The sequence below is a fragment of the Sus scrofa genome, chromosome 1 (genome assembly GCF_000003025.6).
Source record: "Sus scrofa isolate TJ Tabasco breed Duroc chromosome 1, Sscrofa11.1, whole genome shotgun sequence".
NCBI classification, from domain to species: Eukaryota; Metazoa; Chordata; class Mammalia; order Artiodactyla; family Suidae; genus Sus; species Sus scrofa.
In genome coordinates this window covers 117,489,562-117,511,315 of record NC_010443.5, presented here as the reverse complement: position 1 = coordinate 117,511,315, position 21,754 = coordinate 117,489,562, and the positions used below count along the sequence as shown (strand labels likewise).

Genomic DNA, 21,754 nt, shown 5'->3' with positions numbered 1-21,754 from the left:
TGGGGAGGAAAACTGAAATTGTAAATCACCATGTAAAAGTGGTAAACTCTGAATTTCACATGAAATTTAGATGCTTTGGGTAATGAATAAAAATTAAAGAAAAATGAAGGTTTCTAGTTAATTGGCTGCTCCATTAAATTATGTGGAAGGGAACCAAGTGGGATGTTTGCTCCTGTCTAAAGCTGAATCCTCTTGCAGTTTTGCTGTGCATAATTGGCTTGTCTGATCTGTCAATTAAATGTTTTTAAAAGTAACAAAGATGCATTCCATTTGGATAATGTTTTACACTTACAAAGTGCTTTCACTGTGTAACATCTCTTTTGATCTCATTTATTGTTGATCTCTGGTTTACATATTACTGTATTTCAATGAAGCTGCTAGATCCACCACACACTCTGATGGAAGCCTCATATAAATACAAATATGTTTTTATGAATTTTATTACATTTATAGTTGTACAACTATCCTCACAACCCAGTTTTATAGCATTTCCATCCCAAACCCCCAGTGCATCCCCCCCACCCCCTTCCCCCAGCCTGTCTCATTTGGAAACCATAAGTTTTTTAAAGTCCGTGAGTCAGTATCTATTCTGCAAAGAAGTTAAATACAAATGTGTTTATCTCTGATGAATTCAAGATAAACAGAATAAGCCTGAAGGAAAATAATAAACCCAAAGAACTGGCAATTCACATCACAAATACTTAAAGTTTTATTAGGAAAATAAGATGAGCTGTGTGGGTTCAGTAAATAGTAAGGCAATGAAAAGTCATTGTAGATGGGTGTCAAAAATTATGAATCTGTTGTGTAGCCCTGAACTAAATAGACCTAAGTTAATTGTTTCCTTCAGATCAAAAATATAAAACTAGAACTCTTAAAAAGCTATGCATCTTTTCTAGAAATAACAGATAAAAGACTTAAACATAAGTATCTTTTAATGGGCTCTCCTCATTGGTGATTTCACAATTTATGGGTTGTCTGTTATCTGTACATATTAGAGTTGATATGCTATTCCAACATCAAGAGCATTGGTGAATGATTTCAAAGCTAATTGTCAAGCTTTCCTAATTAATTATTTATTTAAAGGATTTCAAGAGCTAGTCATTATGTATAGAGATTTAATTTATTAGGAAGAAACATCTCTGGGCATTCCAATCTTGAATTTGGTAGTTATTTTTGGAATGAGCACTTATTACGTGGGTGGTAGTCAGGTGGCTCTTCCTGTTTTTAGAAAAATAATCCAAAATACATTTAACTCTTGGGGACTCTTTTCTAGGGCTTTGAAGGAATTGATACCCACAACAATAATAGTTGTTTAGAAATTTGGGAGAACTCAACGTTTTTATGACACTTCTAACCTTTCGAACATTCTTAGATAGGTTTCTACAAACCAGAGTTTGGGGCACTCTGAATGTGTCATGTAACTTTTTCAAGCCACTGCTGTCCTTTGTATTTAGTGAGTACTGTAATACTTGAAGTAAAATATACCTATTGCAACTATATAGTCTAACCTAAGCTAATTTTTACCATATGAGAATTATGTACTATGGAGCTAAGCCACTATTGGTAAATTACAAACAAACTTAATTGCTTAAGGGTGCACAATTCATAAATGTGAAGCTGTCCTAGAGCCTGTTTTAACAGATGACTAAGGCATTTAGAATTATCTCTTGTATTGAATACATTATTTTTTTTATTTTTAAATGTAGTTTAAGTCCTCAAAGTTTAAAAAAAAAATTCCTTTCTACCAATAGATTATCTCTTTGAGCTTACTCTAATTATACCTTGATTATTATGAAAGTACTTTTTTCTACTTTAGAAAACAAGTATATTTTCAAATAAATGAAGATGTTCACTAAAATGCTGCTGTCAGCTTTCTTTTATGAATTTGTTATAAGGAAAGTTGATAGTCGACCTTTCCTTTTTTGTCTTAGCTTCTGTATGAACCTAACATAAACAGAATTCAATTCAAAGAACATTACTAAGGCTACTCTTTGTGGTAGGAATTGTACAAATAAATTATCACATTCACTTTCTAAATTTTATGAGATATTAGTATACCTATTGCATAAATACAATATTTCAAAAAATATAATAGCATTTGGTCAATATTTACAGTCATGGAGGTAAAATTTGGAACAATTACTACTTCTAAACACAAGTTTTCTTATTCTTTTCCTTATGTATCAGTTGCTTCTGTGCCAAAAGATGTTTGATTTCAGCAGTGGCAGTTCCCGTACACCCTGATACATGACCTTTTGCTTTCCTACCTGAAACTCAGGAAAGGACCATGAGTGCTGGAATTACGGTCCACTATTTGCTGGTGGAACATTGAGCAACCCAGAAGCCACACAGAGCACTGAGACTATCGGGCTTGTGGTTGGAGAAGGTGAAGGACTCAAGAATGGGCTTTGGGAAATCCATCACTGCCATGTTTTATGTTATAAACAAAAGTGCCCAGAAAGTTGAGGCCAATCATTAAAAAGAAAAAAACAAACAAATCCCACACACACACACACACAAAAACCACTGTCCTAGAAATCAAAGTGTTTTGAGTGGAAAGTGAAGATTCAGCCTGTTTAAAACTACAGCATGAGATTTGAGTCTGTGGCCCATGAGGTAGAGGTGGTCCAGTAGCGGTATCCAAAACCAATTTAAATAGTAAAATCATTTTCATTCCAAGTGATATCTCATGCTATATTTCAATATAATAAATAACAATTGTATTTATTTCACAAGAAAAAATGTAAGATTTTCATTGTGATGAATCTCATTGGTAAAAATAATTAGGTACTTTAGATGAACAAAAGTATTTGAAATGTTGATTTTCAAATGACATTTGCTTTATATGTCCAGTCTGTGTCTCAATTTTACTTTGGTTACCCATTGGGTAAATGCGCGTGGTATGTAACACATCTGATGTGCGTGTTCTTGTTGGTTCTAAAATTTGTTTTTGAAAATTCAAACCAAATATTTGCACAACTGTGATTCAGTTCAGTCATAAAACAAACAAACAAAAAAACTGGTCATGAAGGTCCATTTCCTTGCCAATAACTAATACCACAAGGGCTAGTTCTGAAGGAAAATAATAAACCCAAAGAACTGGCAATTCACATCACAAATACTTTTTTATTAGGAAAGTTTTATTTTTTATTTATTTTATTTTTTATTTATTTATTTTATTTTTTATTAGGAAAGTTTTATTAGGAAAATAAGATGAGCTGTGTGGGTTCAGTAAATAGTAAGGCTTGTTCAGTAATAGTGCTTGTTCTTCTGAGATTTTCTGAAAAAGGCACTTTGACTTCTTAGAATTAAAGCGCTCAGTCATTCTCTCATTCTTCCTTTTTTTTTCCTCCTGCTCTCTTGGGCTATCAAAAAGGAACTTCCTGTATATTTACATCACTATTGATTTTTCTATTACAGGAGCAGCAGAAAAGAGTTCTAAGCATGGTGCAGAAGACAAGACTCAGACCATTATTTCAGCTATGAAAGAAAGAATGAAGATCAGGGAGAAAAACAGGCCAGAGGTGTTTGAAGTCATTCAGGAAATGTTTCAGATTTCTAAAGAAGATTTTGTGCAGTACACAAAGGCAGCCAAACAGAGTGTACTGGATGGGACATCTAAGTGGTCAGCAAAAATAACCATTACAGGTAAAAATAAGTCTCCTTTACAATTTTTATTCCACATTGAGATTTTTCTATGTCTTAGAAATCAATGCCAATAACAGTTATAGGTAAAATATACTGAATTTTTCAGTCTTGTCAGTATTGACACATCTAATCAGTACTTCAAATTTCTAAAATGTATACTAGAGAATTGATGTAATTTCAGTCTGTATCTTGTTCTAATCAAAGCTCTTCCAGAGGAAGAAAGTTCTTTTTTGCAATACACTCATCAATACCCTGCAGTTTATAAGAGATTAAATTTGTGGCTGCCTGCCACTGATAAATGACAAGAGTAGCCAATAATCTCTTCAATCAGTTTTTCTTAATGAGAAAACAAATATCATTTTACTTACTCCTGGAACAATATCCCTCATCTGTTTGATCCTCAAGTCAAGGCAATTTGCATTTAATGATGTTTAGTAATTTGAACTTCTTGAAGCTGCTTGTAACAGTTACAGCAAATTCCAATGTTATCATGTTAATATTTACTGTGCCTCTTAACTTACCCATATTGTATTCAAAAGGTAAAATAAATATGCTCCTTCTACTGGGTTGATTTGACAGCAAACTCATAAATAAATACATTTTAAATCACAGACCTTTGAATTATATTGGGTAATTGGCTTATTGTGTGGGCATTCTCAGTTCTCTGTACATATATACAGTGAGATATATATATGTATATATAACATATATGAGTATATAGCTAATACATATATATGCATATGTATGTATATAAATATATTCATTGTAGGAATAAGCAAGTGTTAATCAAAGGAAGGTTTTGATGTTCACCGATTCAATCTTTTATTAAAACTTTTTACTTTTTTTTTTTTTTTTTTTTTTGTCTTTTTTGCTATTGCTTGGGCCGCTCCCGCAGCATATGGAGGTTCCCAGGCTAGGGGTCCAATCGGAGCTGTAGCCACTGGCCTACGCTAGAGCCACAGCAAGGCGGGATCCGAGCAGCGTCTGCAACCTACACCACAGCTCACGGCAACGCCAGATCCTTAACCCACTGAGCAAGGGCAGGGACCAAACCTGCAACCTCATGGTTCCTAGTCGGATTCGTTAACCACTGCGCCACGACGGGAACTCCAAAACTTTTTAAAAGTACTGTTGCTCATGAGAATGAAAGCAGTGGGGATATAACTGCAAACCCAGGGTACAAAATAATAAAAAAAGATTCCTTATTATCATTTTTTGTTTCTGAGGAAATCTTTATATTTAAAGTTTTAATTTGCTTTATTTCAGTGGTTTCTGCACAAGGCTTGCAGGCAAAGGACAAAACAGGGTCAAGTGACCCATATGTTACGGTTCAAGTCGGGAAGAACAAAAGAAGGACTAAAACCATTTTTGGAAACTTGAATCCAGTATGGGATGAGAAGTTTTATTTGTAAGTATATAATGTGAAACTATTATACATGCAAAACTATTTGAGGATAAATTTAAGACAGGCATGCAAAATAGACAAACAATTATCATCTCATATTTTAATTGTATACCTGCAGAAATTACAAAAAGAAAGAAATTACAATATTATGAATTCACTTAGTAATATCATAATATTTATTTTCCTCATCTTTAGAAGCAAGTAAATAAAAATTATAAACAAAAAAGAGATATCATGGCTAGGGTGACTTTGCAAGAGAGAAAAAAAGGTTATAACCCAATATAGGGAGGCATTTACAGGCTTGATTCAGCAATATTTTGACATCTGAAGATATATGACTAAAGACAGTAGAAAGACCCTGTGTGTCACCTGGCCCATCACAGCTACACCAGCCTGTACTGATGAAATGGTTGATGATAATTTTTAAAACCTCTCATTTTCTGTGAGGTCATTTATTTTAAAACTCTTATATCTTGTACCAAACAGCAGAAAATCATTTTTCTGTCAAGGGTTCTTTTCTTTCTATCACTCCTTCTTGGAGAGAGATAAGATGACTTCCAATTACCGTTTGGTAGAAATGAAAATCCCTAGCTAGGAGTTTAAAGGCAGACCAACGAAAGGCAGACCTTCTTTTTCTCTCTTCCTTTGTTTTTCTTTACTTTTCTTCCTTTACTTTTCTTCCTTTTCTTCCTTTTCCTTTCCTTTCCTTCTTTCTTTTTTTCCTTCCTTCCTTCCTTCTTTCCTTTCTTTCCCTTCTTTCCTTTCTTGTTTAAACCTGGAACTCATTAACATGCTGTGTAAGAAAACTCAACGTATACAGCTTGTTTGGCAATGTGGGCAATAGTGTGTATGACATATATATGAATATATATATATATGAATTATATTGGCTGATGAAAGAAGTATTAGAAAAAAGGATTGGAAAATTAGTTGAGACCAAATAACAGAGGCTATCATAAAGAGAGTTAAAACATTTGGGTGCTTTTTCCCTTCAAACTTCTGGGAGACACCATTTTAATATCTCTTTATTTGTCAACAGAAAACAGGAAATCAATTAGTAATCAGAAATTCTTATTCCTAAGGCAGTAAGCAAATGAATAAAGCAGGATGGGGAAACAAAGGGGAGGGACAGGGACTATGGCAAATATCTTGTGGAAGAAGCAGGTGAAATCCTGCAGGTGTAATGCAGCTAGAGCTTCCAGGAGAAGCTGGAAATTTCAAAGTTTCAAGGCAATTTTATTGATGTATAATTGAAAACTAAATCTACACATTTAAAGTAAACAACTTATTAAATTTTGACATTTGTCTATCCCCATGAAACCATCACAGACAGGAAAATGAGAACATCTGTCACCCTGAAAATGTTCTCCCCTGATGGTCCCATTGAAGCCATCCCTCCTAACTGCCCGCCACGCCAGACAATCCTTGATTTGCTTTCTAATACTATAGAATGTAATTTTTAAGTTTACAATTCTAGAATTTTATATAAATAGATCATATAGTATGCATTCTTCTCTTGTATGGTTCCTTTTACTTGACATAGTTATTTTGAGACTGTCCATGTTTAGCAATAATTCATTTCTTTCTTTTTATTGCTGAGTGGCATTTTGTCATATTAAAATAGAGCAGTTTGTTTAGGCAGTCACCTTTAATGGCCATTTGATTTGTTTCTAGTTTTTCGTTATAAAAAAATAAAGTTGTTAGGAACACATGTATAAATGTTGGTTTGGTAGTATATTTATATTTCTCTTGAAGAAATACCTAAGAGGAGAATAGCTGGAACATATATTAGGAATACATTTAATTTTTAAGATGCTTCCCAAATGACCGTACCATTTTACATTTTCATCACCAATATATAGAAGACTTGGTCAAGTAAATCTTTTAAATTTTAGCCATTCTAATTCATACGCATTTTTAAATTTTTTTTACATGTGCATTTTTATCTTTGCATTTCTCTAATGACTAATTATTTCAAGTATCTTATCATATATTTATGTGCTCTCCATGTATTTTATTTACTTAACTGTCCAAATATTTTACCCATTTTTATCATTTTTGTATATTTTAGTTGTGTAAGTCTCATAGTCTTATGTTTTACATTTAGGTCTTCAAGACATTTTGAGGTAATTATTTAATGTGTAAGTTATAGACCCAAGTTCATTTATTTTGCATATGGAGATCCAGTGGTTCCTGCACGACTTTTTGAAAGCACTATCCTTTCTCTACTAAGCTGCTTTTGCACTTCTAATAAAGTTCAGTTCTCCATATATGTGTGGATCGGTTCTGGATTGTTATCTATTTATCTATCTGTATGTCAAAACCGCACACTCCAGATTACTTTAGCTTAACGTCATAATATAATCTTAAAATCAGATAGTATTAGTCCTCCAACTTTTCCTTTTCTTACCAAGTTTTTATTTTATCTATTTTAGAACCTTTGAATTATTTTCATGTGAATTTTTAAATCAGTTTATCATTTTTACACACAAAAAACCTGACACAATTTTGATTGCCTTATTGCCTTGGCTAAGGTTTCCAGTGTTAATGCCAAGTAAAAGTGATAAGAGCAGACATCCTGGATTTGTTCCCAGTCTTAGATGGAAGATGTTCCTTTTTTGATTAACTATGATATTATTGTGGGCTTATTGTAGATTCCATTTTTCCAGTTAAGGCAGCCATCTTCTCTTTCCAGTACAGGGAGAGTCTTGATCAGAAACTGATGTTGCATTTTGTCTAGTGCTTTTACTGAATCTGTTGAGATGATTATATATGATTCTGAGCGTCATTTTAAAATATTTGCTTAGAAGATACCGTTCCACCGTCTTTGAGTTTGCATAGTTTTCTTATTTTCAGTAAGAAATCTGTGGATCTATTTTTAAGTTACCCTGTACATGTCATTTTCCTCCCGTAATTGCTTTTAAGTTTTTTTTTACTCATTTGTATGATTTGATTATGATGTCTTTGGTGTAATTTTTTTGTGTACCTGTTGCTTAGGGTTTATTGAGCTACGTGGGCCTGTGAGTCTGCAGTTTTCTTTAAAACTGAGAAAGTGTTGGGCATTATATCTTTTTTCCTCTCTCTTTTCCTTTAGGGTTGCACATGCAGCATATGGAAGATTCCAGGCTAGGGGCTGAATCAGGGCCACAGCTGCTGGCCTAAGCTACAGCCAGGGCAACACCAGATCTGAGTTGCATCTACAACCTACACCACAGCATACTGCAATGCTGGATTCCTAGCCCTCTGAGTAAGGCCAGGATTGAACTACATCCTCATGGATGGATACCATGTCAGGTTCATAACCCACTGAACCACAGGAACTCCTTTTTTTTCTCATTTTTTAAAGTTTTATTGAAGTGATTTACAGTGTTGTGATAATTTCTCCTGTACAACAAAATGGTTTGCTTATACTTATACACATACCTATTCTTTGTCAGATTCATTTCCCATACAGGTTATCACAGAATATTGGGTCGAGTTTTGCAGGTCCCCATTGACCCTTCATTTCATATACAATAGTGTGCATATACCAATCTCAACTCCCACTCCATCCCTATAACCCACATTCCCCTTTTGGTAGCCATAAGTTTGTTTTCAGAAGTCTGTGTATCCGATTCTGTTTTCTAAATAAGTTTATTTGCATCTTTTTTTTTTTTAGATTCTACATATAAATGATATCATATCATGTTTGTCTTTCTGCCTCACTTACTTCACTTAGTATGGTAATCTCTAAGTCCTGCCATTTTGCTCCAAATGGTATTATTTTATTCTTTTTATGGCTGAGTAGTATTCCATTGTGTGTATGTACCACATTTTCTTTATACATTCATTTGTTGATGGACATTTAGGTTGCCTCCATTTCTTGGGTATTGTAAATAGTGCTACAATGAATATTGTGGTGCATGTATCTTCTCAAATTATGGTTTTCTCAGTATGCCCAGGAGTGGGATTGCTGGATCATATGGTAGTTCTATTTTCAGTTTTCTGAGGAACCTCCATACTGTTTTCCATAGTGGTTACACCAATTTATATTCACACCAACAGTGTAAGTTGGTTCCCTTTTCTCTTCAACCTTTCCAGCCCTTACTGTTTATAGACTTTTTGATGATGGCCATTATGACTGGTATGAGATGATACCTCATTGTAGTTTGATTTATGTTTCTCTAATAAATAGTGATATTGAATATCTTTTCATGTGCTTTTGGGCCATCTGTATGTCTTCTTTGGAGAAATGTGTATTTATATCTCCTTCACATTTTTTGATTGGGTTTTGGAGGATTTTTTTTTTTTTGATATTAGGCTGCATGAGTCATGTGTAAATTTTGGAAATTAATCTCTTGTCAGTTGCTTTGTTTGCAAAGATCTTCTCCCATTCTGTGAGTTGTCCGTCAGTTTGCTATGCTTTTCTTTCCTGTACAAAAGATTTTAACTAGGTTCCATTTGTTTATTTTTTAATTTACTTTACTTTAGGAGGTGGATCTGAGAAGATATTGATGCATTTTATGTCAAAGAGTATTCTGCATTCTGCATATGTTTTCCTCTAAGAGTTTTATAGTATCTGTCCTTATGTTTAGGTCTTTAATCCATTTTGAGTTTATTTTTGTAAATGGTGTTAGAGAATATTCTAATTTTATCCTTTTATATGTAACTGTCCAATTTTCCCAGTACCACTATTGAAGAGACAGTTTTTTCTTCATCATATATTCTTGCCTCCTTTGTCATATATTCATTGGCCATAATGCTTGGGTTTATTTCTGATTTTTCTATCCTGTTTCATTGATCTGTGTTTCTGTTTTTGTGCCAGTACCATACCGTTTTGATCACTGTAGTTCTATAGTGTAGACTGAAATGAGGGAGCCTGATTCCTCTAGCTCCATTTTCTTTATCAGGATTCTTTTGGAGATTTAGGATCTTCAGTGTTTCCATACAAAATTAAATTTTTTTTGGTTTAGCTCTTTGAAAAATGCTATTGGTAATTTGATAGGGATTGCATTGAATCTGTGGATTGCCTTGAATAATACAGTCATTTTGACAGCATTCTTCTTCCAAAACAAGGACATGGTATATCTTTCCACCTGTTTGTGTCACCTTCTATTTCTTCCATCAGTGTCTTAGAGTTTTCAGAGTACAGGTCTTTTGTCTCCTTAGGTAGGTTTATTCCTAGGTAGTTTATTCTTTTTGATGTGATGGTAAATGGGATTGTTTCCTTAATTTCTCTTTCTGATCTTTTGTTGTTAATGTGTAGAAATGCAAGAGATCTCTGTGTATTGATTTTGTATCCTGCAGCTTTACCTAATTTGTTGATGAGCTCTAGTAGTTTTCTGATAATATGTTTAGAATTTCTGTGTATAGCGTCATGTCATTTGCAAACAGTGACAGTTTTACAAGCCATTATTTCATTTAATATTCTTTCTGCCCTTGTCTTTTGGAGATTCCACTTAGATATATATTCAGCATCTTGAAGTTGTCCTATAGTCTACTCTGCTCTGTGTGGTTCATTCTCTCCCTCTCCTCTTTCTCTCCCTCTCCCCTCCCCCACCAACCCCTTTCTATCTTTTGTGTTTCATTTTAAATTATTTCTATTGTTATGTGTTTAAAATTTAGTAACATTTTCTTCTGTAATATCTAATACATTAATCCAAGCCAGTATATTTTTCAACTCAGATATTTTACTTTCCATGTCAGGAAGTTCAGATTGCATCTCTGTATCTTCTATGTCTCCAATTAACTTTTTTCTATCTATTTAAGATTTTATTTGAAAGAATAGAATTTTAAGCTCACAAGAAAATTGAGAAGAAGGTATAGTTATTTCCCATATATCTTCTACCCTAACACATGCATAGCCTCCCTCTATTATTACCATCTCCAAGCAGAGTGGGAGCACATTGTTACATTGATGAATCTACATTGACATATTATAATCACCCCAAATCCGTAGTCAATATTACATTTCTTTTGGTGACTTACCTCCCATTTATTTGAACAAATGTATAATAACAAGTATCCATTACTATGGTATCATGTTGAGTATAATTACTGACTTAAAAATCCTGCAGAGTTCCTATTGTGGCTCAGCAGGTAATGGGCATGATGTGGTCTCCACGAAGATGTGGGTTTGATCCTTGGTCTCGCTCAACGGATTAAGAATCCAGCATTGCTGCAAGCTGTGGTGCAGGTTGCAGACACAGGTCAGATATGGTGTTGCCATGGTTATAGTATAGGCCTTAACTGCAGCTCTGATTTGATCCCTAGCTTAGGAACTTCCATATGCCAAAGGTGCATCCATAAAAAGAAAAAAATCCTCCATACTTCACTTACTCACTTATCCTCCCTCTCCAAAATCCCTGGCAGGTACTGACCTTTTTACTCTCTCAACACTTTTGCCTTTTCTAAAATGCCATTGGATTCATACAGTATGTAGCCTTTTCAGATTGACGTTGTTTTCACTTAGAAATATGCATTCAAGTTTCCTCCATATCCTTTCATGGCTTGATAGTTCATTTCTTTTTAGCACTGAATTATAATTCATTGTCTAGCTGTATCATTGTTTATTTATCCACTGACCTACTAAAGAACATCTTGATTACTTCCAAGTTTTTTCAATTAAGAATAAAACTACTATATTCATATGCAGATATTTACGTGGACATAAGTTTCAGCTACTTAGGGGAAATGCCAAGGAATATGATTGCTAAATAATATGGTAAGATTATGTTTAATTTGTCAAAAAACTGCCAAGCTGTCTTCCAAAGTGGCTCTTCTATGTTGCATTCTTACAAGCAAAAAGTAAGAGTTTCTGTTGCTCCATATCCTCTTTAGCATTTGGCACTCTCAGTATTTTGCAGTTCAGCCATTTCAATAAGTGCATAGTACTATTTCATTGTTTTATTTTGCATTTCATTTCTGATATATGTGGAGCATCTTTTCATATGCTTATTTGTCATCCTTTGTATCTTCTTTAATGTGGTGTCTGTTAAGGTTTTTGGTTCATTTTTTAAATAAGGTTGTTTATTATTACTGAGTTTTAACTGTCATTTCTAACATTGGTGTCCATTCTTGATCAGTTTTGATTGGTAGATGTTTGTTCTCATTTTATGTCATATTTTTCTGCTACTTCGCATTTCTGGTAACTTTATATTGGATAGCAGATAATGTAAATATTACCTTGTGGTACCTGAATGTTTTTGGTATTCTGTAAATATTCTTGAACTTTATTCTGAGACATAGTTAAGTTACATGGAAATTATTTGCTTTGAAAATGTGCTAAGTGGGTGGCTGTGGTATAGGTTGGCAGCTGCAGCTCTGATTTGACCCCTAGCCTGGGAACTTCCATATGTTGCAAGTATGGCCCTATAAAGCAGAGAAAAACAAACAAACAAACAAACAACAAGATGGACACCATTCTAGGTACTAAGGAAATTAAATTAAAACCATGATGAAATACTGCTACAAACCTATTTAAACTTTTAAGTGCTGACAACAGCAAGGACTTTGGAGAATGTGGGAAAACTGGAACTTTTTAAATTGCTGGTAGAAATGCAAAAGTGGACAGTCATTCTGGGAAACAGTTTGGCAGTTTCTTATAAATTTAAATATGTTCCTATGCTATGACCCAGCAGTCCACTTCTGGGTATTCAGGTTAGAGTGGTGACATTTTATTACCACATAAAAACCTGTACATTAATAGTTAGAGTAGTTTTATTTGTAATTATGATAAACGAGATACCAGCCTAATGTCCTGCAATTGGGGAATGGATAAACAGACTTGCACTTTTCTACAATGAAATATTTATAGTAAGGTATGAACTTTTGATACTCATAACAAATTGGTCAAAGGCATTATGTTTAAGTGAAAAAAGCCAGAACCAAAAGGCTATATACTGGAGTTCCCCAGTGGTGCAGCTTGTTAAGGATCCAGTGTTTTGTCACTGCTGTGGTGAGGGTTTGTTCCTTGGCCAGGGAACTTATGTGGGCAAGGCCAAAACAAACAAACAAAAAAGGTTATATACTGTATGACTCCATTTATATGACATTCTCAACAAAATGAGATTTATAGGAACAGAGAACTGATGGAGAGTTAGGAATGGGAAGGGGATGACTACAAAACAGTAGAAGGAAATGGGGTGCTTGATAATGGAACTTTGCTGTTTCCTAATTACTCTGACAGTTACACAAATAGATACATGCGTTTTTTGATGAGAGTGTTTAGTATCCGGGTTCCATCACCCAAGACTAGAACACTAATAGGAATATCTCTGTACACTAGGTTTGTCTGAAATGTCTCCAAACACACCAATATATTTTAGACCCTACAGCAGTAGTCAATTACTGTGCATGAATAATGAGATGTTTTGATAATGGCAGTGAGTTTCTCAGGTCCATAGTTTTGTATTCGGTGGATTTATTTTAACCCGTTAAGAGTGTTCTGGCTTCTCTTTTTGCTAAAAGTATTGCATATTTAATCTGTGATTCATTTAGACACTAAAGTAAGCTCTCTGCACAATGTTGAAATCCCTCCTTAATTTGTTTCCTCAGACATGCTCATGTCTCTTATCAGTCACAGGTGTCACATATAACTTTGCCCACTCTGTAGTTTGCTTTTTGCCTTTGAAATTCTTGTTTTGATAAAAGACATTCGTAATTTTAATAAAGTCCAGTTTCTCAATCCAAAAAAAAAAAAAAAAAGAAAAGAAAATGTGTTAAGTGGGAATGAAATAGCACTCAACTTTGGGCTAAATATTCCTCAATACTGAAGCAAGTTCAAGACTCTTTCATGTTTACTGGCTCATGAATGATAAGATTTGCTAGTCTATGCAGTAGGCAAAAGCACTGTTTTTGGCCTTGGTGAGTACTGGGCACTGCTACATCTAATCTTTTTGATGGTTTTAACCTGGCCTTGGGTAGTTTTATCACATGCATGCACTTATTACTCAGCTGATTGCTCCAGATGAGCCCGAAGCAGATTGTTGTTTTCTTTCTGTTCAGTTCTCTTCTTTTTGATAGTACACCCTGTGATTTCTAGCTGCATTGCTTTTTCTCAAAATTTCAGCTCTGACTTTCCAACTCAAAGTGTTCAGTGGACTCCACCTGGGTTTCCTCTTTCTGCACAGTAGCCTGGAAACCTCCCTTAAGGACGTAAGCTCAAGCAATCATAGAGACTCACGTCGTTAACTTGTCTATCTTCTTGAAATCACTCTTCTTCACTGACAGATCTTCAGTATATAGAAAAGAAGTGTTTCATATATTTTGCTCACTTTTTAAATTGTTCATATGGGGGGATCTCTAGTTCTTGTTACCTTCTTGACTAGAATAGAAAACCTAGAACTTTGAATTTAATTGATAAGTGAAACAAAATAAAACAGTATGAGAGCCAACATAGAATAAGCCAAACAAACATAAAACTTCTAGAGATATGTGATCCATAGGTAGCCAGTTGCAATCTGTGAAATAAAGCACCCATTCAAGAAATGGAGTAGTACAAAAATATTCTAGTTTTTTAATCCTGCAAAAGGCCCCCTTTGACAAATCAGCTGAGTGTGTGCAAAGAGGAAAGTGCCCAGGACACAGATAAGGTCCACCCAAAAGCACTAGACTTGACACAGTGCCCAGTGCTCATTCCGGTCAGGAACAGTATTTGTTCCCACTGGACAGCCTAGAAAGCTTCATGATTCATGAGGTGAGCATATTGGAATGGGTAGTTAAAATATGAGTTACTGATTTTTCTAATTGGCGTTTTTCATATAGTTTACTGTATGCCTGTTTCTTCTTGATAGGAGGCACTGTCTGCACTGGCAACAATAATATACATATATATAATATACGTATATATTAAACAGTGTTATTTTCAAGGAAGAATAAATTCAAATTTTGTTGTCAGTTACCAGAACACCAAGATTTTATTTTACTTTATTTTTATGATTGATGTTCAATATCACTGCTTCCAGAAATACTATTTTGAATCTACCTGTGCATCTTTTCATTTTACCATGAAATAGTGTGAAAATTGCAAGCTTACCTTCCTTTATAAGGAGTTTTCTTTTGCAGGAGGAAATGAGCTCATAGTGAATTTATGTGCAGATTTTAAAAAATGCATACATGTCACAGATGAACTCATCCATTCCTCCTACTACTCTAACAGTTCTGCCCTGTGCACTGGAGTGAAAAAAACATGTCCTGACATTCTGAAAATAGGGTGGTCTTATTAATGTTACGGCTTTGGTTTCCATTTTGGGCCATTTGCTTCAGTTCTAAGCTTTAGCTTTTCTAATATGCAAAACTTGGATAATATATACATCACAATGTTGATATATTTTTTGATAAGATGTATCTAGAGCTCTTGTTACTTGTTAAGCATTCAAAAATGGCAGTTGTATTATTAGTATTAATAATATTATCAGTTGTATTATTAGTATTAATAATATGATCCTATGTGTTAAGATTCAGGATGTGGCACAAACATGACAGTAATACTTTTATACCCAGAAAGTTCCAGCTTGAATAGTGGGGCCAAGGAAGTCTGATGAGCAAGGTGTTGTAGGAAGGAAGTACTGCTGAAATAAGAATTAGAGCATTGAGATTGGGCAAAGTATTGAGATCGTTTTATCCACCTCTCTGGTTTTACTGATGAGAAAAATCAAAGCTTGCACAGGCTATAGTAGAGCCAAGACTACAAAGTAGCCTACTATTGTGAAAGTAGAAATAAGATACAAGTAGAAATAAAGAGGTTTATTTTTCCAATATTCAAAATTCTTCCTTTGAAAAAAGTGCAGTTGACCTGAACCAGGCTGGCACTCACAAAGCTGGTGAGATACAAATGCAAATGAGGTAATTTTTCAAATTTGTTTTTTGGTTTGAAAGCTTGATTGTTCCCACATTAATGGTATTTTGATGCTCTCAAGAGATTAATGCTAATTTCAGTTTTAATTTTACCTTTTGCCATAGGTTAAAAATGTTTGCAGTTTTAATCTTCAAAAGATTGTGTATGTGTGATTCTAAAATGCGGCACTCTGGAGAGTGTGTACAGAGAACAGAAGCATGAACAATTAAACCCTTGCAGAAATATGGGTTAGGAGGGGTTGTAAACATGTGTAATTCTTAAAATATCACATGAGAATTAAGATATATATATATGCAAGTGATTTGAAAATTATAAAGTATTGTTTAAGTCTATGGTGCTCATTATCTTTGCTCTCGGATCCCTATAAGTTATGTATTTGATGATTTCATAATTGATTATGGCATTTGATTTTATTTTCCTATGCTACTGTTAATGAAATGTATGCTTATCGCAAACCATTCCCTCAGGGGAAAAAGGTTAAGTTTCTCCCCGTGGGTCCCAGTGGAGAGAAACTGGAAGTATATTCTGCCCATTTGATTAAGAAATTTTGTAGCTAGGAAACTTACATTTATGTGTAGGTTGCTACTATGCCCTCTCCAGAACTCAATAGCTGATCTTTGGTGCCTCATTTTTGCTAACATATGAAATAAAAACAAAATTTAATACTGACTGCCTCCTAGAGGGGTAGTAGCAGACATGAGTTAGCTGGAGTAAAGAGCTATCTTAATAACAGAAAGTCTAGTCAATACAAGCGCCTGCGGTTATAATGCAAATGTGTATTCATTTATTTATGGTGGTATTGAAGAGCAATGGCAGTGTGCTTGAACGTTCTACTCATGTACTGACCAAACAACCAGCTTCACTTGCTTAATGGGGTGCTTAAATTCTACCCACATTTCCTGAGAGTCCTTTAGATGCAGAGCACTTTACTGGGTCCATGGAAAGTGCTGACTAGACTTCATATTATGCCAAAAATACTATCTGATCTTCAACTTTATAAACCTGTGTTTCAGAACTGTTCTGGATCCACCATGCTTTTTGATTTCCAGGAAACCCTTTAATCTCTTTGAATCTCAATGGGCATTGTACACAAAAATTATTCCCCCACCTCAACTCAATAAAGTTATTTTGAGGTAATATACATGAAAGCTCTTTTAACACATAAGCACGGGGGACTCATAATGCTGTTTATAGAGGCATGATTGCCTGAGTCCTTTGACGTATATGACACCTATGTTCAATTCACCGTTACTCAGAGGAGATGGCACACAGATTGCCTCCAGCCCATAGCTCTCCACCATACCATGTGCTGCTCAGTCCAGGGCTGAGTATGAATTAAGTATAAGATAAGCTTCATAGGAGATAGCATTTAAATGCTACAATTAGGTAAAAATGTCATTAGAGCATGGCAGGTTAATATTTTAAAATGACAACCTGAATATAATCAAGGATTTGATTTATTGCTTGGATTCCTGGCGCAGGCTTCTGGGCTACGTGGGAAGGGAGCCATTTCCTCAGTTGTCTGAGTTGGCTTGCAACGATGGTATCAGCATCAGGAAGTCATTTGTCAAGAAGATAGTCCCACAATTGTCTAAAGCAAGAAGGAGTTTAGTCACACTTGATGGGGTTACAAATGTGTTTACTAATCATTGTCTACATTGTGAATATGCCTGGCAACATGGGGATATAAATAACCAGTACTGCCTCTCATTTAGTAAATGGGGTTGAGCCTTTACCCAACCACAGACAGCAGAGCCAATAGAATAGCACCTACTTTATGAATGATTCATACCAGAACTTATGGGTTTTGTAATAAAGAGGGGAAAGGAAAAAGAAGTGGAAAAATATTTGGACTGAATTCAATGTCCGGACTTAAGGTCATGAAAAAGAACTGATTCATAGTCAATAAACCACACAATTTCAGGTCAGGAAGAACTGAAACTCCACTTCATTGCCAGTAAGAATATAAAACAGTACAACCACATTGGAAAACAGTTTATTTCTTGAAAGCACGTGCCTCTATGAGGAGCTGTTCACAAATATTCATAGCTGCTTTCTTTGCAACAGCTCAAGACTGAAAACCCAAACATTCATCATTAAGTGATTAGATATACAAGTTGTGCCATACGTATTGACTGAAATACTATGTGGTAACAAAAAGGAATGAATTTTCTTAGTATATAGACAGCAACTTGGTTAGATCTCAAAATAATTATACTGAGTGAAAGAACTTGGGAAAAAAAAGACTATGTGCAATATAATTCCCTTTATATGAAATTTTAAAAATACAGAATGCAGACTAATACCAGATTAATAATGCAAGATACCAAATACGGTGTCGTCTTGAGGGGGGCAGTTAGAAAGAGAAAGAATAGGAGAAAGTGATTGTAAAAATGTCCAAGAAAACTTGTGGAGGTGATGGATATGTCAGTTATATTGATTGTGGTGTTGGTGGTTACATGGCTGAATACAGATGCCAAGACCTAATGAATTTTACATTTTAAATAGCTGCAGTTACTTGTATGTCAGTTATGCCTCTGTTAAATAAAAACTGCTACATAATAAAACTTCTGAAAAAATTAATTTCATCACTTTTAACAGTCAGTGCTTCATAATTATGCATGCACACTCTATAAATTCAAGGTAACATATATGGTCTCCAACCTACAATATTTCAACTTACCATTTTTTACTTTACTGTGGTGCAGAAGCGATATGCATTAAGTAGAAATTGTACTTCATATTTTACATTTTGATACTTTCTCGGGCTAGCGACATGCAGTATGATACTCATGGTGCTGGACAGAGGCAATGAGCCTAAATGCCTGGTCAGCCATACAGTCCTGAAGCTGAACAGCCAGTACACTTACCACCATTCTGTACCCAAACAAGCACTCTGTTGATACTTTAATATAAAGTGGGCTTTGTCTTAGAGTAATTTTTCCCAACTTTCGTTTAATTTTAAGTGTCCTGAGCACATTGAAGGTAGACTAAACTTAGCCATGATATTTGGTAGGTTAGGTACATTAAATGCATTTCAACATAACATTTTCAACTTACGGTGGGTTTATTGAGACACAGCTCCATCATTAGTTGAGGAAGATCTGTATTGATCTGCTTCGATGATGATGATGTCAATGCCCCCCTTCACCACCATCCTTTGTGTTCTGGTAGTTTAGCATGTATGGTGTTCTTCTACACATCTAACATTATTTAAATCCTAGAAGAACCAAGAGTGATAGGCATTTATGTCCTCACAGTCACAGTCTAAGAAAATTGAGTCTTAGGCTTTCCTGAAGTTATAGGTAGTAGAGCCAAAATCCCAGATTCTGCCTTTATTTCCTAAGAGCTTGACTCTCTTACTCCAGGCTTAAGGAAAGACTAATTTGTACGTAAGGTTGTTGATTTTTTTTTCACAGCTTTCTCATTGATTTATGTATAAAATGTATGACTCAAAATTAAAGTAATGGGTCATCTTAGGCATATCAACTTAAATTGACCTTTTCCCCCATTAATTAGTTGTATAAACCTTAGATTGCTTTTGATATACTCCATAATGATTTTCATGTCTTTTATATATGTTAGCGTCATTTTCCAACTTAAGTTTTGAGTACTTTAAAGGCAAGGAGCTTAAATAATGTTGGATTCAAAGCAAGCCTAAAAATATGCTTAATTATTTCCAAATGATAATTCATAAAGTTAATTTCTTATCAATGATCATATCTTTTATAAACATTATTTTGTTTATTTGCATTATTGCTTCACCTTTATTTTTCCTTCTTTCCTGTCCCTTCAATGATATTTTCCCCAAGAAATTCCAAAGGCTAGTCTTTCTTCTCTGTGTATGCTCTTTGACCATTATTTGGTGAACTCAGACATTTACTTTTTTATTAGAATCACCAGTATGATTCCTTGACTGATGAAACCTTACCAATGCCTTTAATTTTTTATGACATGTTTTTTCCTTGCAGTTTTATGTTTCTTCCTAATAAACTTTGATGGTTCTTTTGATTAGAGTTGGACTTGAAGGGTCAATAAAGGGGAGAAACTTATTTGAAGAACTGTTTTTGTTTTTGTTTTTTTTTCAGAGCATTGAAAAAAAAATTGTTAAATCTCAAGATGATATCTAGGGCTCTTTCTGACATCATGGGTTTACTACTTTATGAAACTTTACTATTACCAAATAATTAAGTTCATGTTTTGGGAAATTTCCGTCAGAAAAGGTGACACCAACTTTATTTTTGTAATGCAGCTAATGTAAGGGCCATATTTAAAATGATAGAAAGCATGCTTAGTTAAATGCTTAATCTTAAGGTATTGTTTATACCTTTGTTCCAACACGGAGTTGAAATGACGAGTCCAGTTTTATTTTTCAGTTGAATATTCAGTTACAAATAGCGAAATGAAACTAAATGACTCAAACCCAAACTATTTTGTAACACAGGAGAAAAGTTGTAAAGAAAATGGTAAATTGGAAGAAAGTTAAGTTGCTGATGCTTTTCTACACCAGCTTTCCAGGAGATCTCAGAGGTCAGGGATTACTCTAGAATGAGGTACACTTTAAGTACAGATAGTAGCCACTGGGCAAATGGAAATAGTCCCTCTTTAAGACTTTGTATTTGTGGAAAGGGGATCAGTGCAACATGCAGCTTTCCACTCAGCAATAGCTCTTAGGTGAATGATATCTACCCACCTGGCTGACATTCCTTACATTTAATGACCATCTGGCCTTGACCTTTGACATCTGATATTTTGGCCTGGCATTTTTTTACTGTGCCTCCCCTCTTTTTTTAATGTCAGAATTCTTTTCACCTGCTAGTTAAAATCTTATCCTCTTTATCTACTTTCCCTGATAAATACGGATTTTACCTTCCTAGGACACCAAGAAATTCTTTAACAACCAGTTTTGATGGTTACCCACTTTACGGTCAAACCTCAGGATGATATTCTCAATGGGCTTAAAAATCTTTACACGTTCTTGACTAGATAAAATGAGTCCATTTTCTTTCTTTCTTTCTTTCTTTTTTTTTTTTTTGGTGGGGAGGGGCAGGGACGTCCTCTGAAAAGGGGCTAAGTATCTTAAGAAGCATTTCAAGATAATGTCTAAGTGATCCCCTCTAAGATCAATGCCATTCTCAAATGAGTCCAGTTTAGTAAATCTTGAAGATCTTTGTTACTTTTGACTTTTCTTTATTTGCCCTCTCATGCCACCACCACTGATTTCTTCAGTATCTTTATTAATAATCAGGCTTGATTTTGTGAATGTATCAGTTTTTTTATGTAATTGATTTCTTGTAATTGCCAAGTACAAACTAGATTTTCAATTAGGATATAGGCAAAATTTTGTTACATGGAACTAGTTATATGAAATTACTGATAGTTAACTCTTTTGACCTATAATAATAGCAGTTTCATATGGTTCAACTTTAATATCTTCTATTAAAATTAATTATCTGAATAATCAGTCAAACCTTTATTTTTATTTTTTTATTTTTATTTTTTATGGATGCACCTGTAGCCTATGGATGTTCCCAGGCTAGGGATCAAATCAGAGCTGCAACTTCAGGCCTACACCACAGACATGGCAACACTGGATCCGAGCTGCATCTGCAGCCTACTCCACAGCTTGCTGAAATGCCAGATCCTTCACCCACTGAGTGAGGCCAGGGATGAAATATGCATCCTCATGGACACCATGTCAGATTCTTATCCCACTGAGCCAAAATAAGAACTTAATACCTTTAAATCATCTGGAGGATAGTACATATTTATGTATACAAAAAAGACACAAAGATATACTTGTATCTTTTTAACTTAAGCATTTAGAGTTGATCAAATCAGAGTTTTTTTGAAGTTTCAAAACA

General features: G+C 34.5%; 1 protein-coding gene across 10 annotated transcripts in view; it reads left to right on the top strand.

Annotated features, from left to right (window-relative positions):
- The window catches only part of UNC13C (unc-13 homolog C), a 602,011-nt gene that overhangs the window by 253,810 nt on the left and 326,447 nt on the right, over positions 1–21,754 (top strand). For all 10 annotated transcript variants that reach the window (XM_021095034.1, XM_021095054.1, XM_021095023.1 and 7 more), the window contains 2 exons: positions 3,421–3,648; positions 4,915–5,056. In XM_021095034.1, the coding sequence (XP_020950693.1) occupies positions 3,421–3,648; positions 4,915–5,056 (370 nt within the window). The remainder of the gene's footprint in view (positions 1–3,420; positions 3,649–4,914; positions 5,057–21,754) is intronic.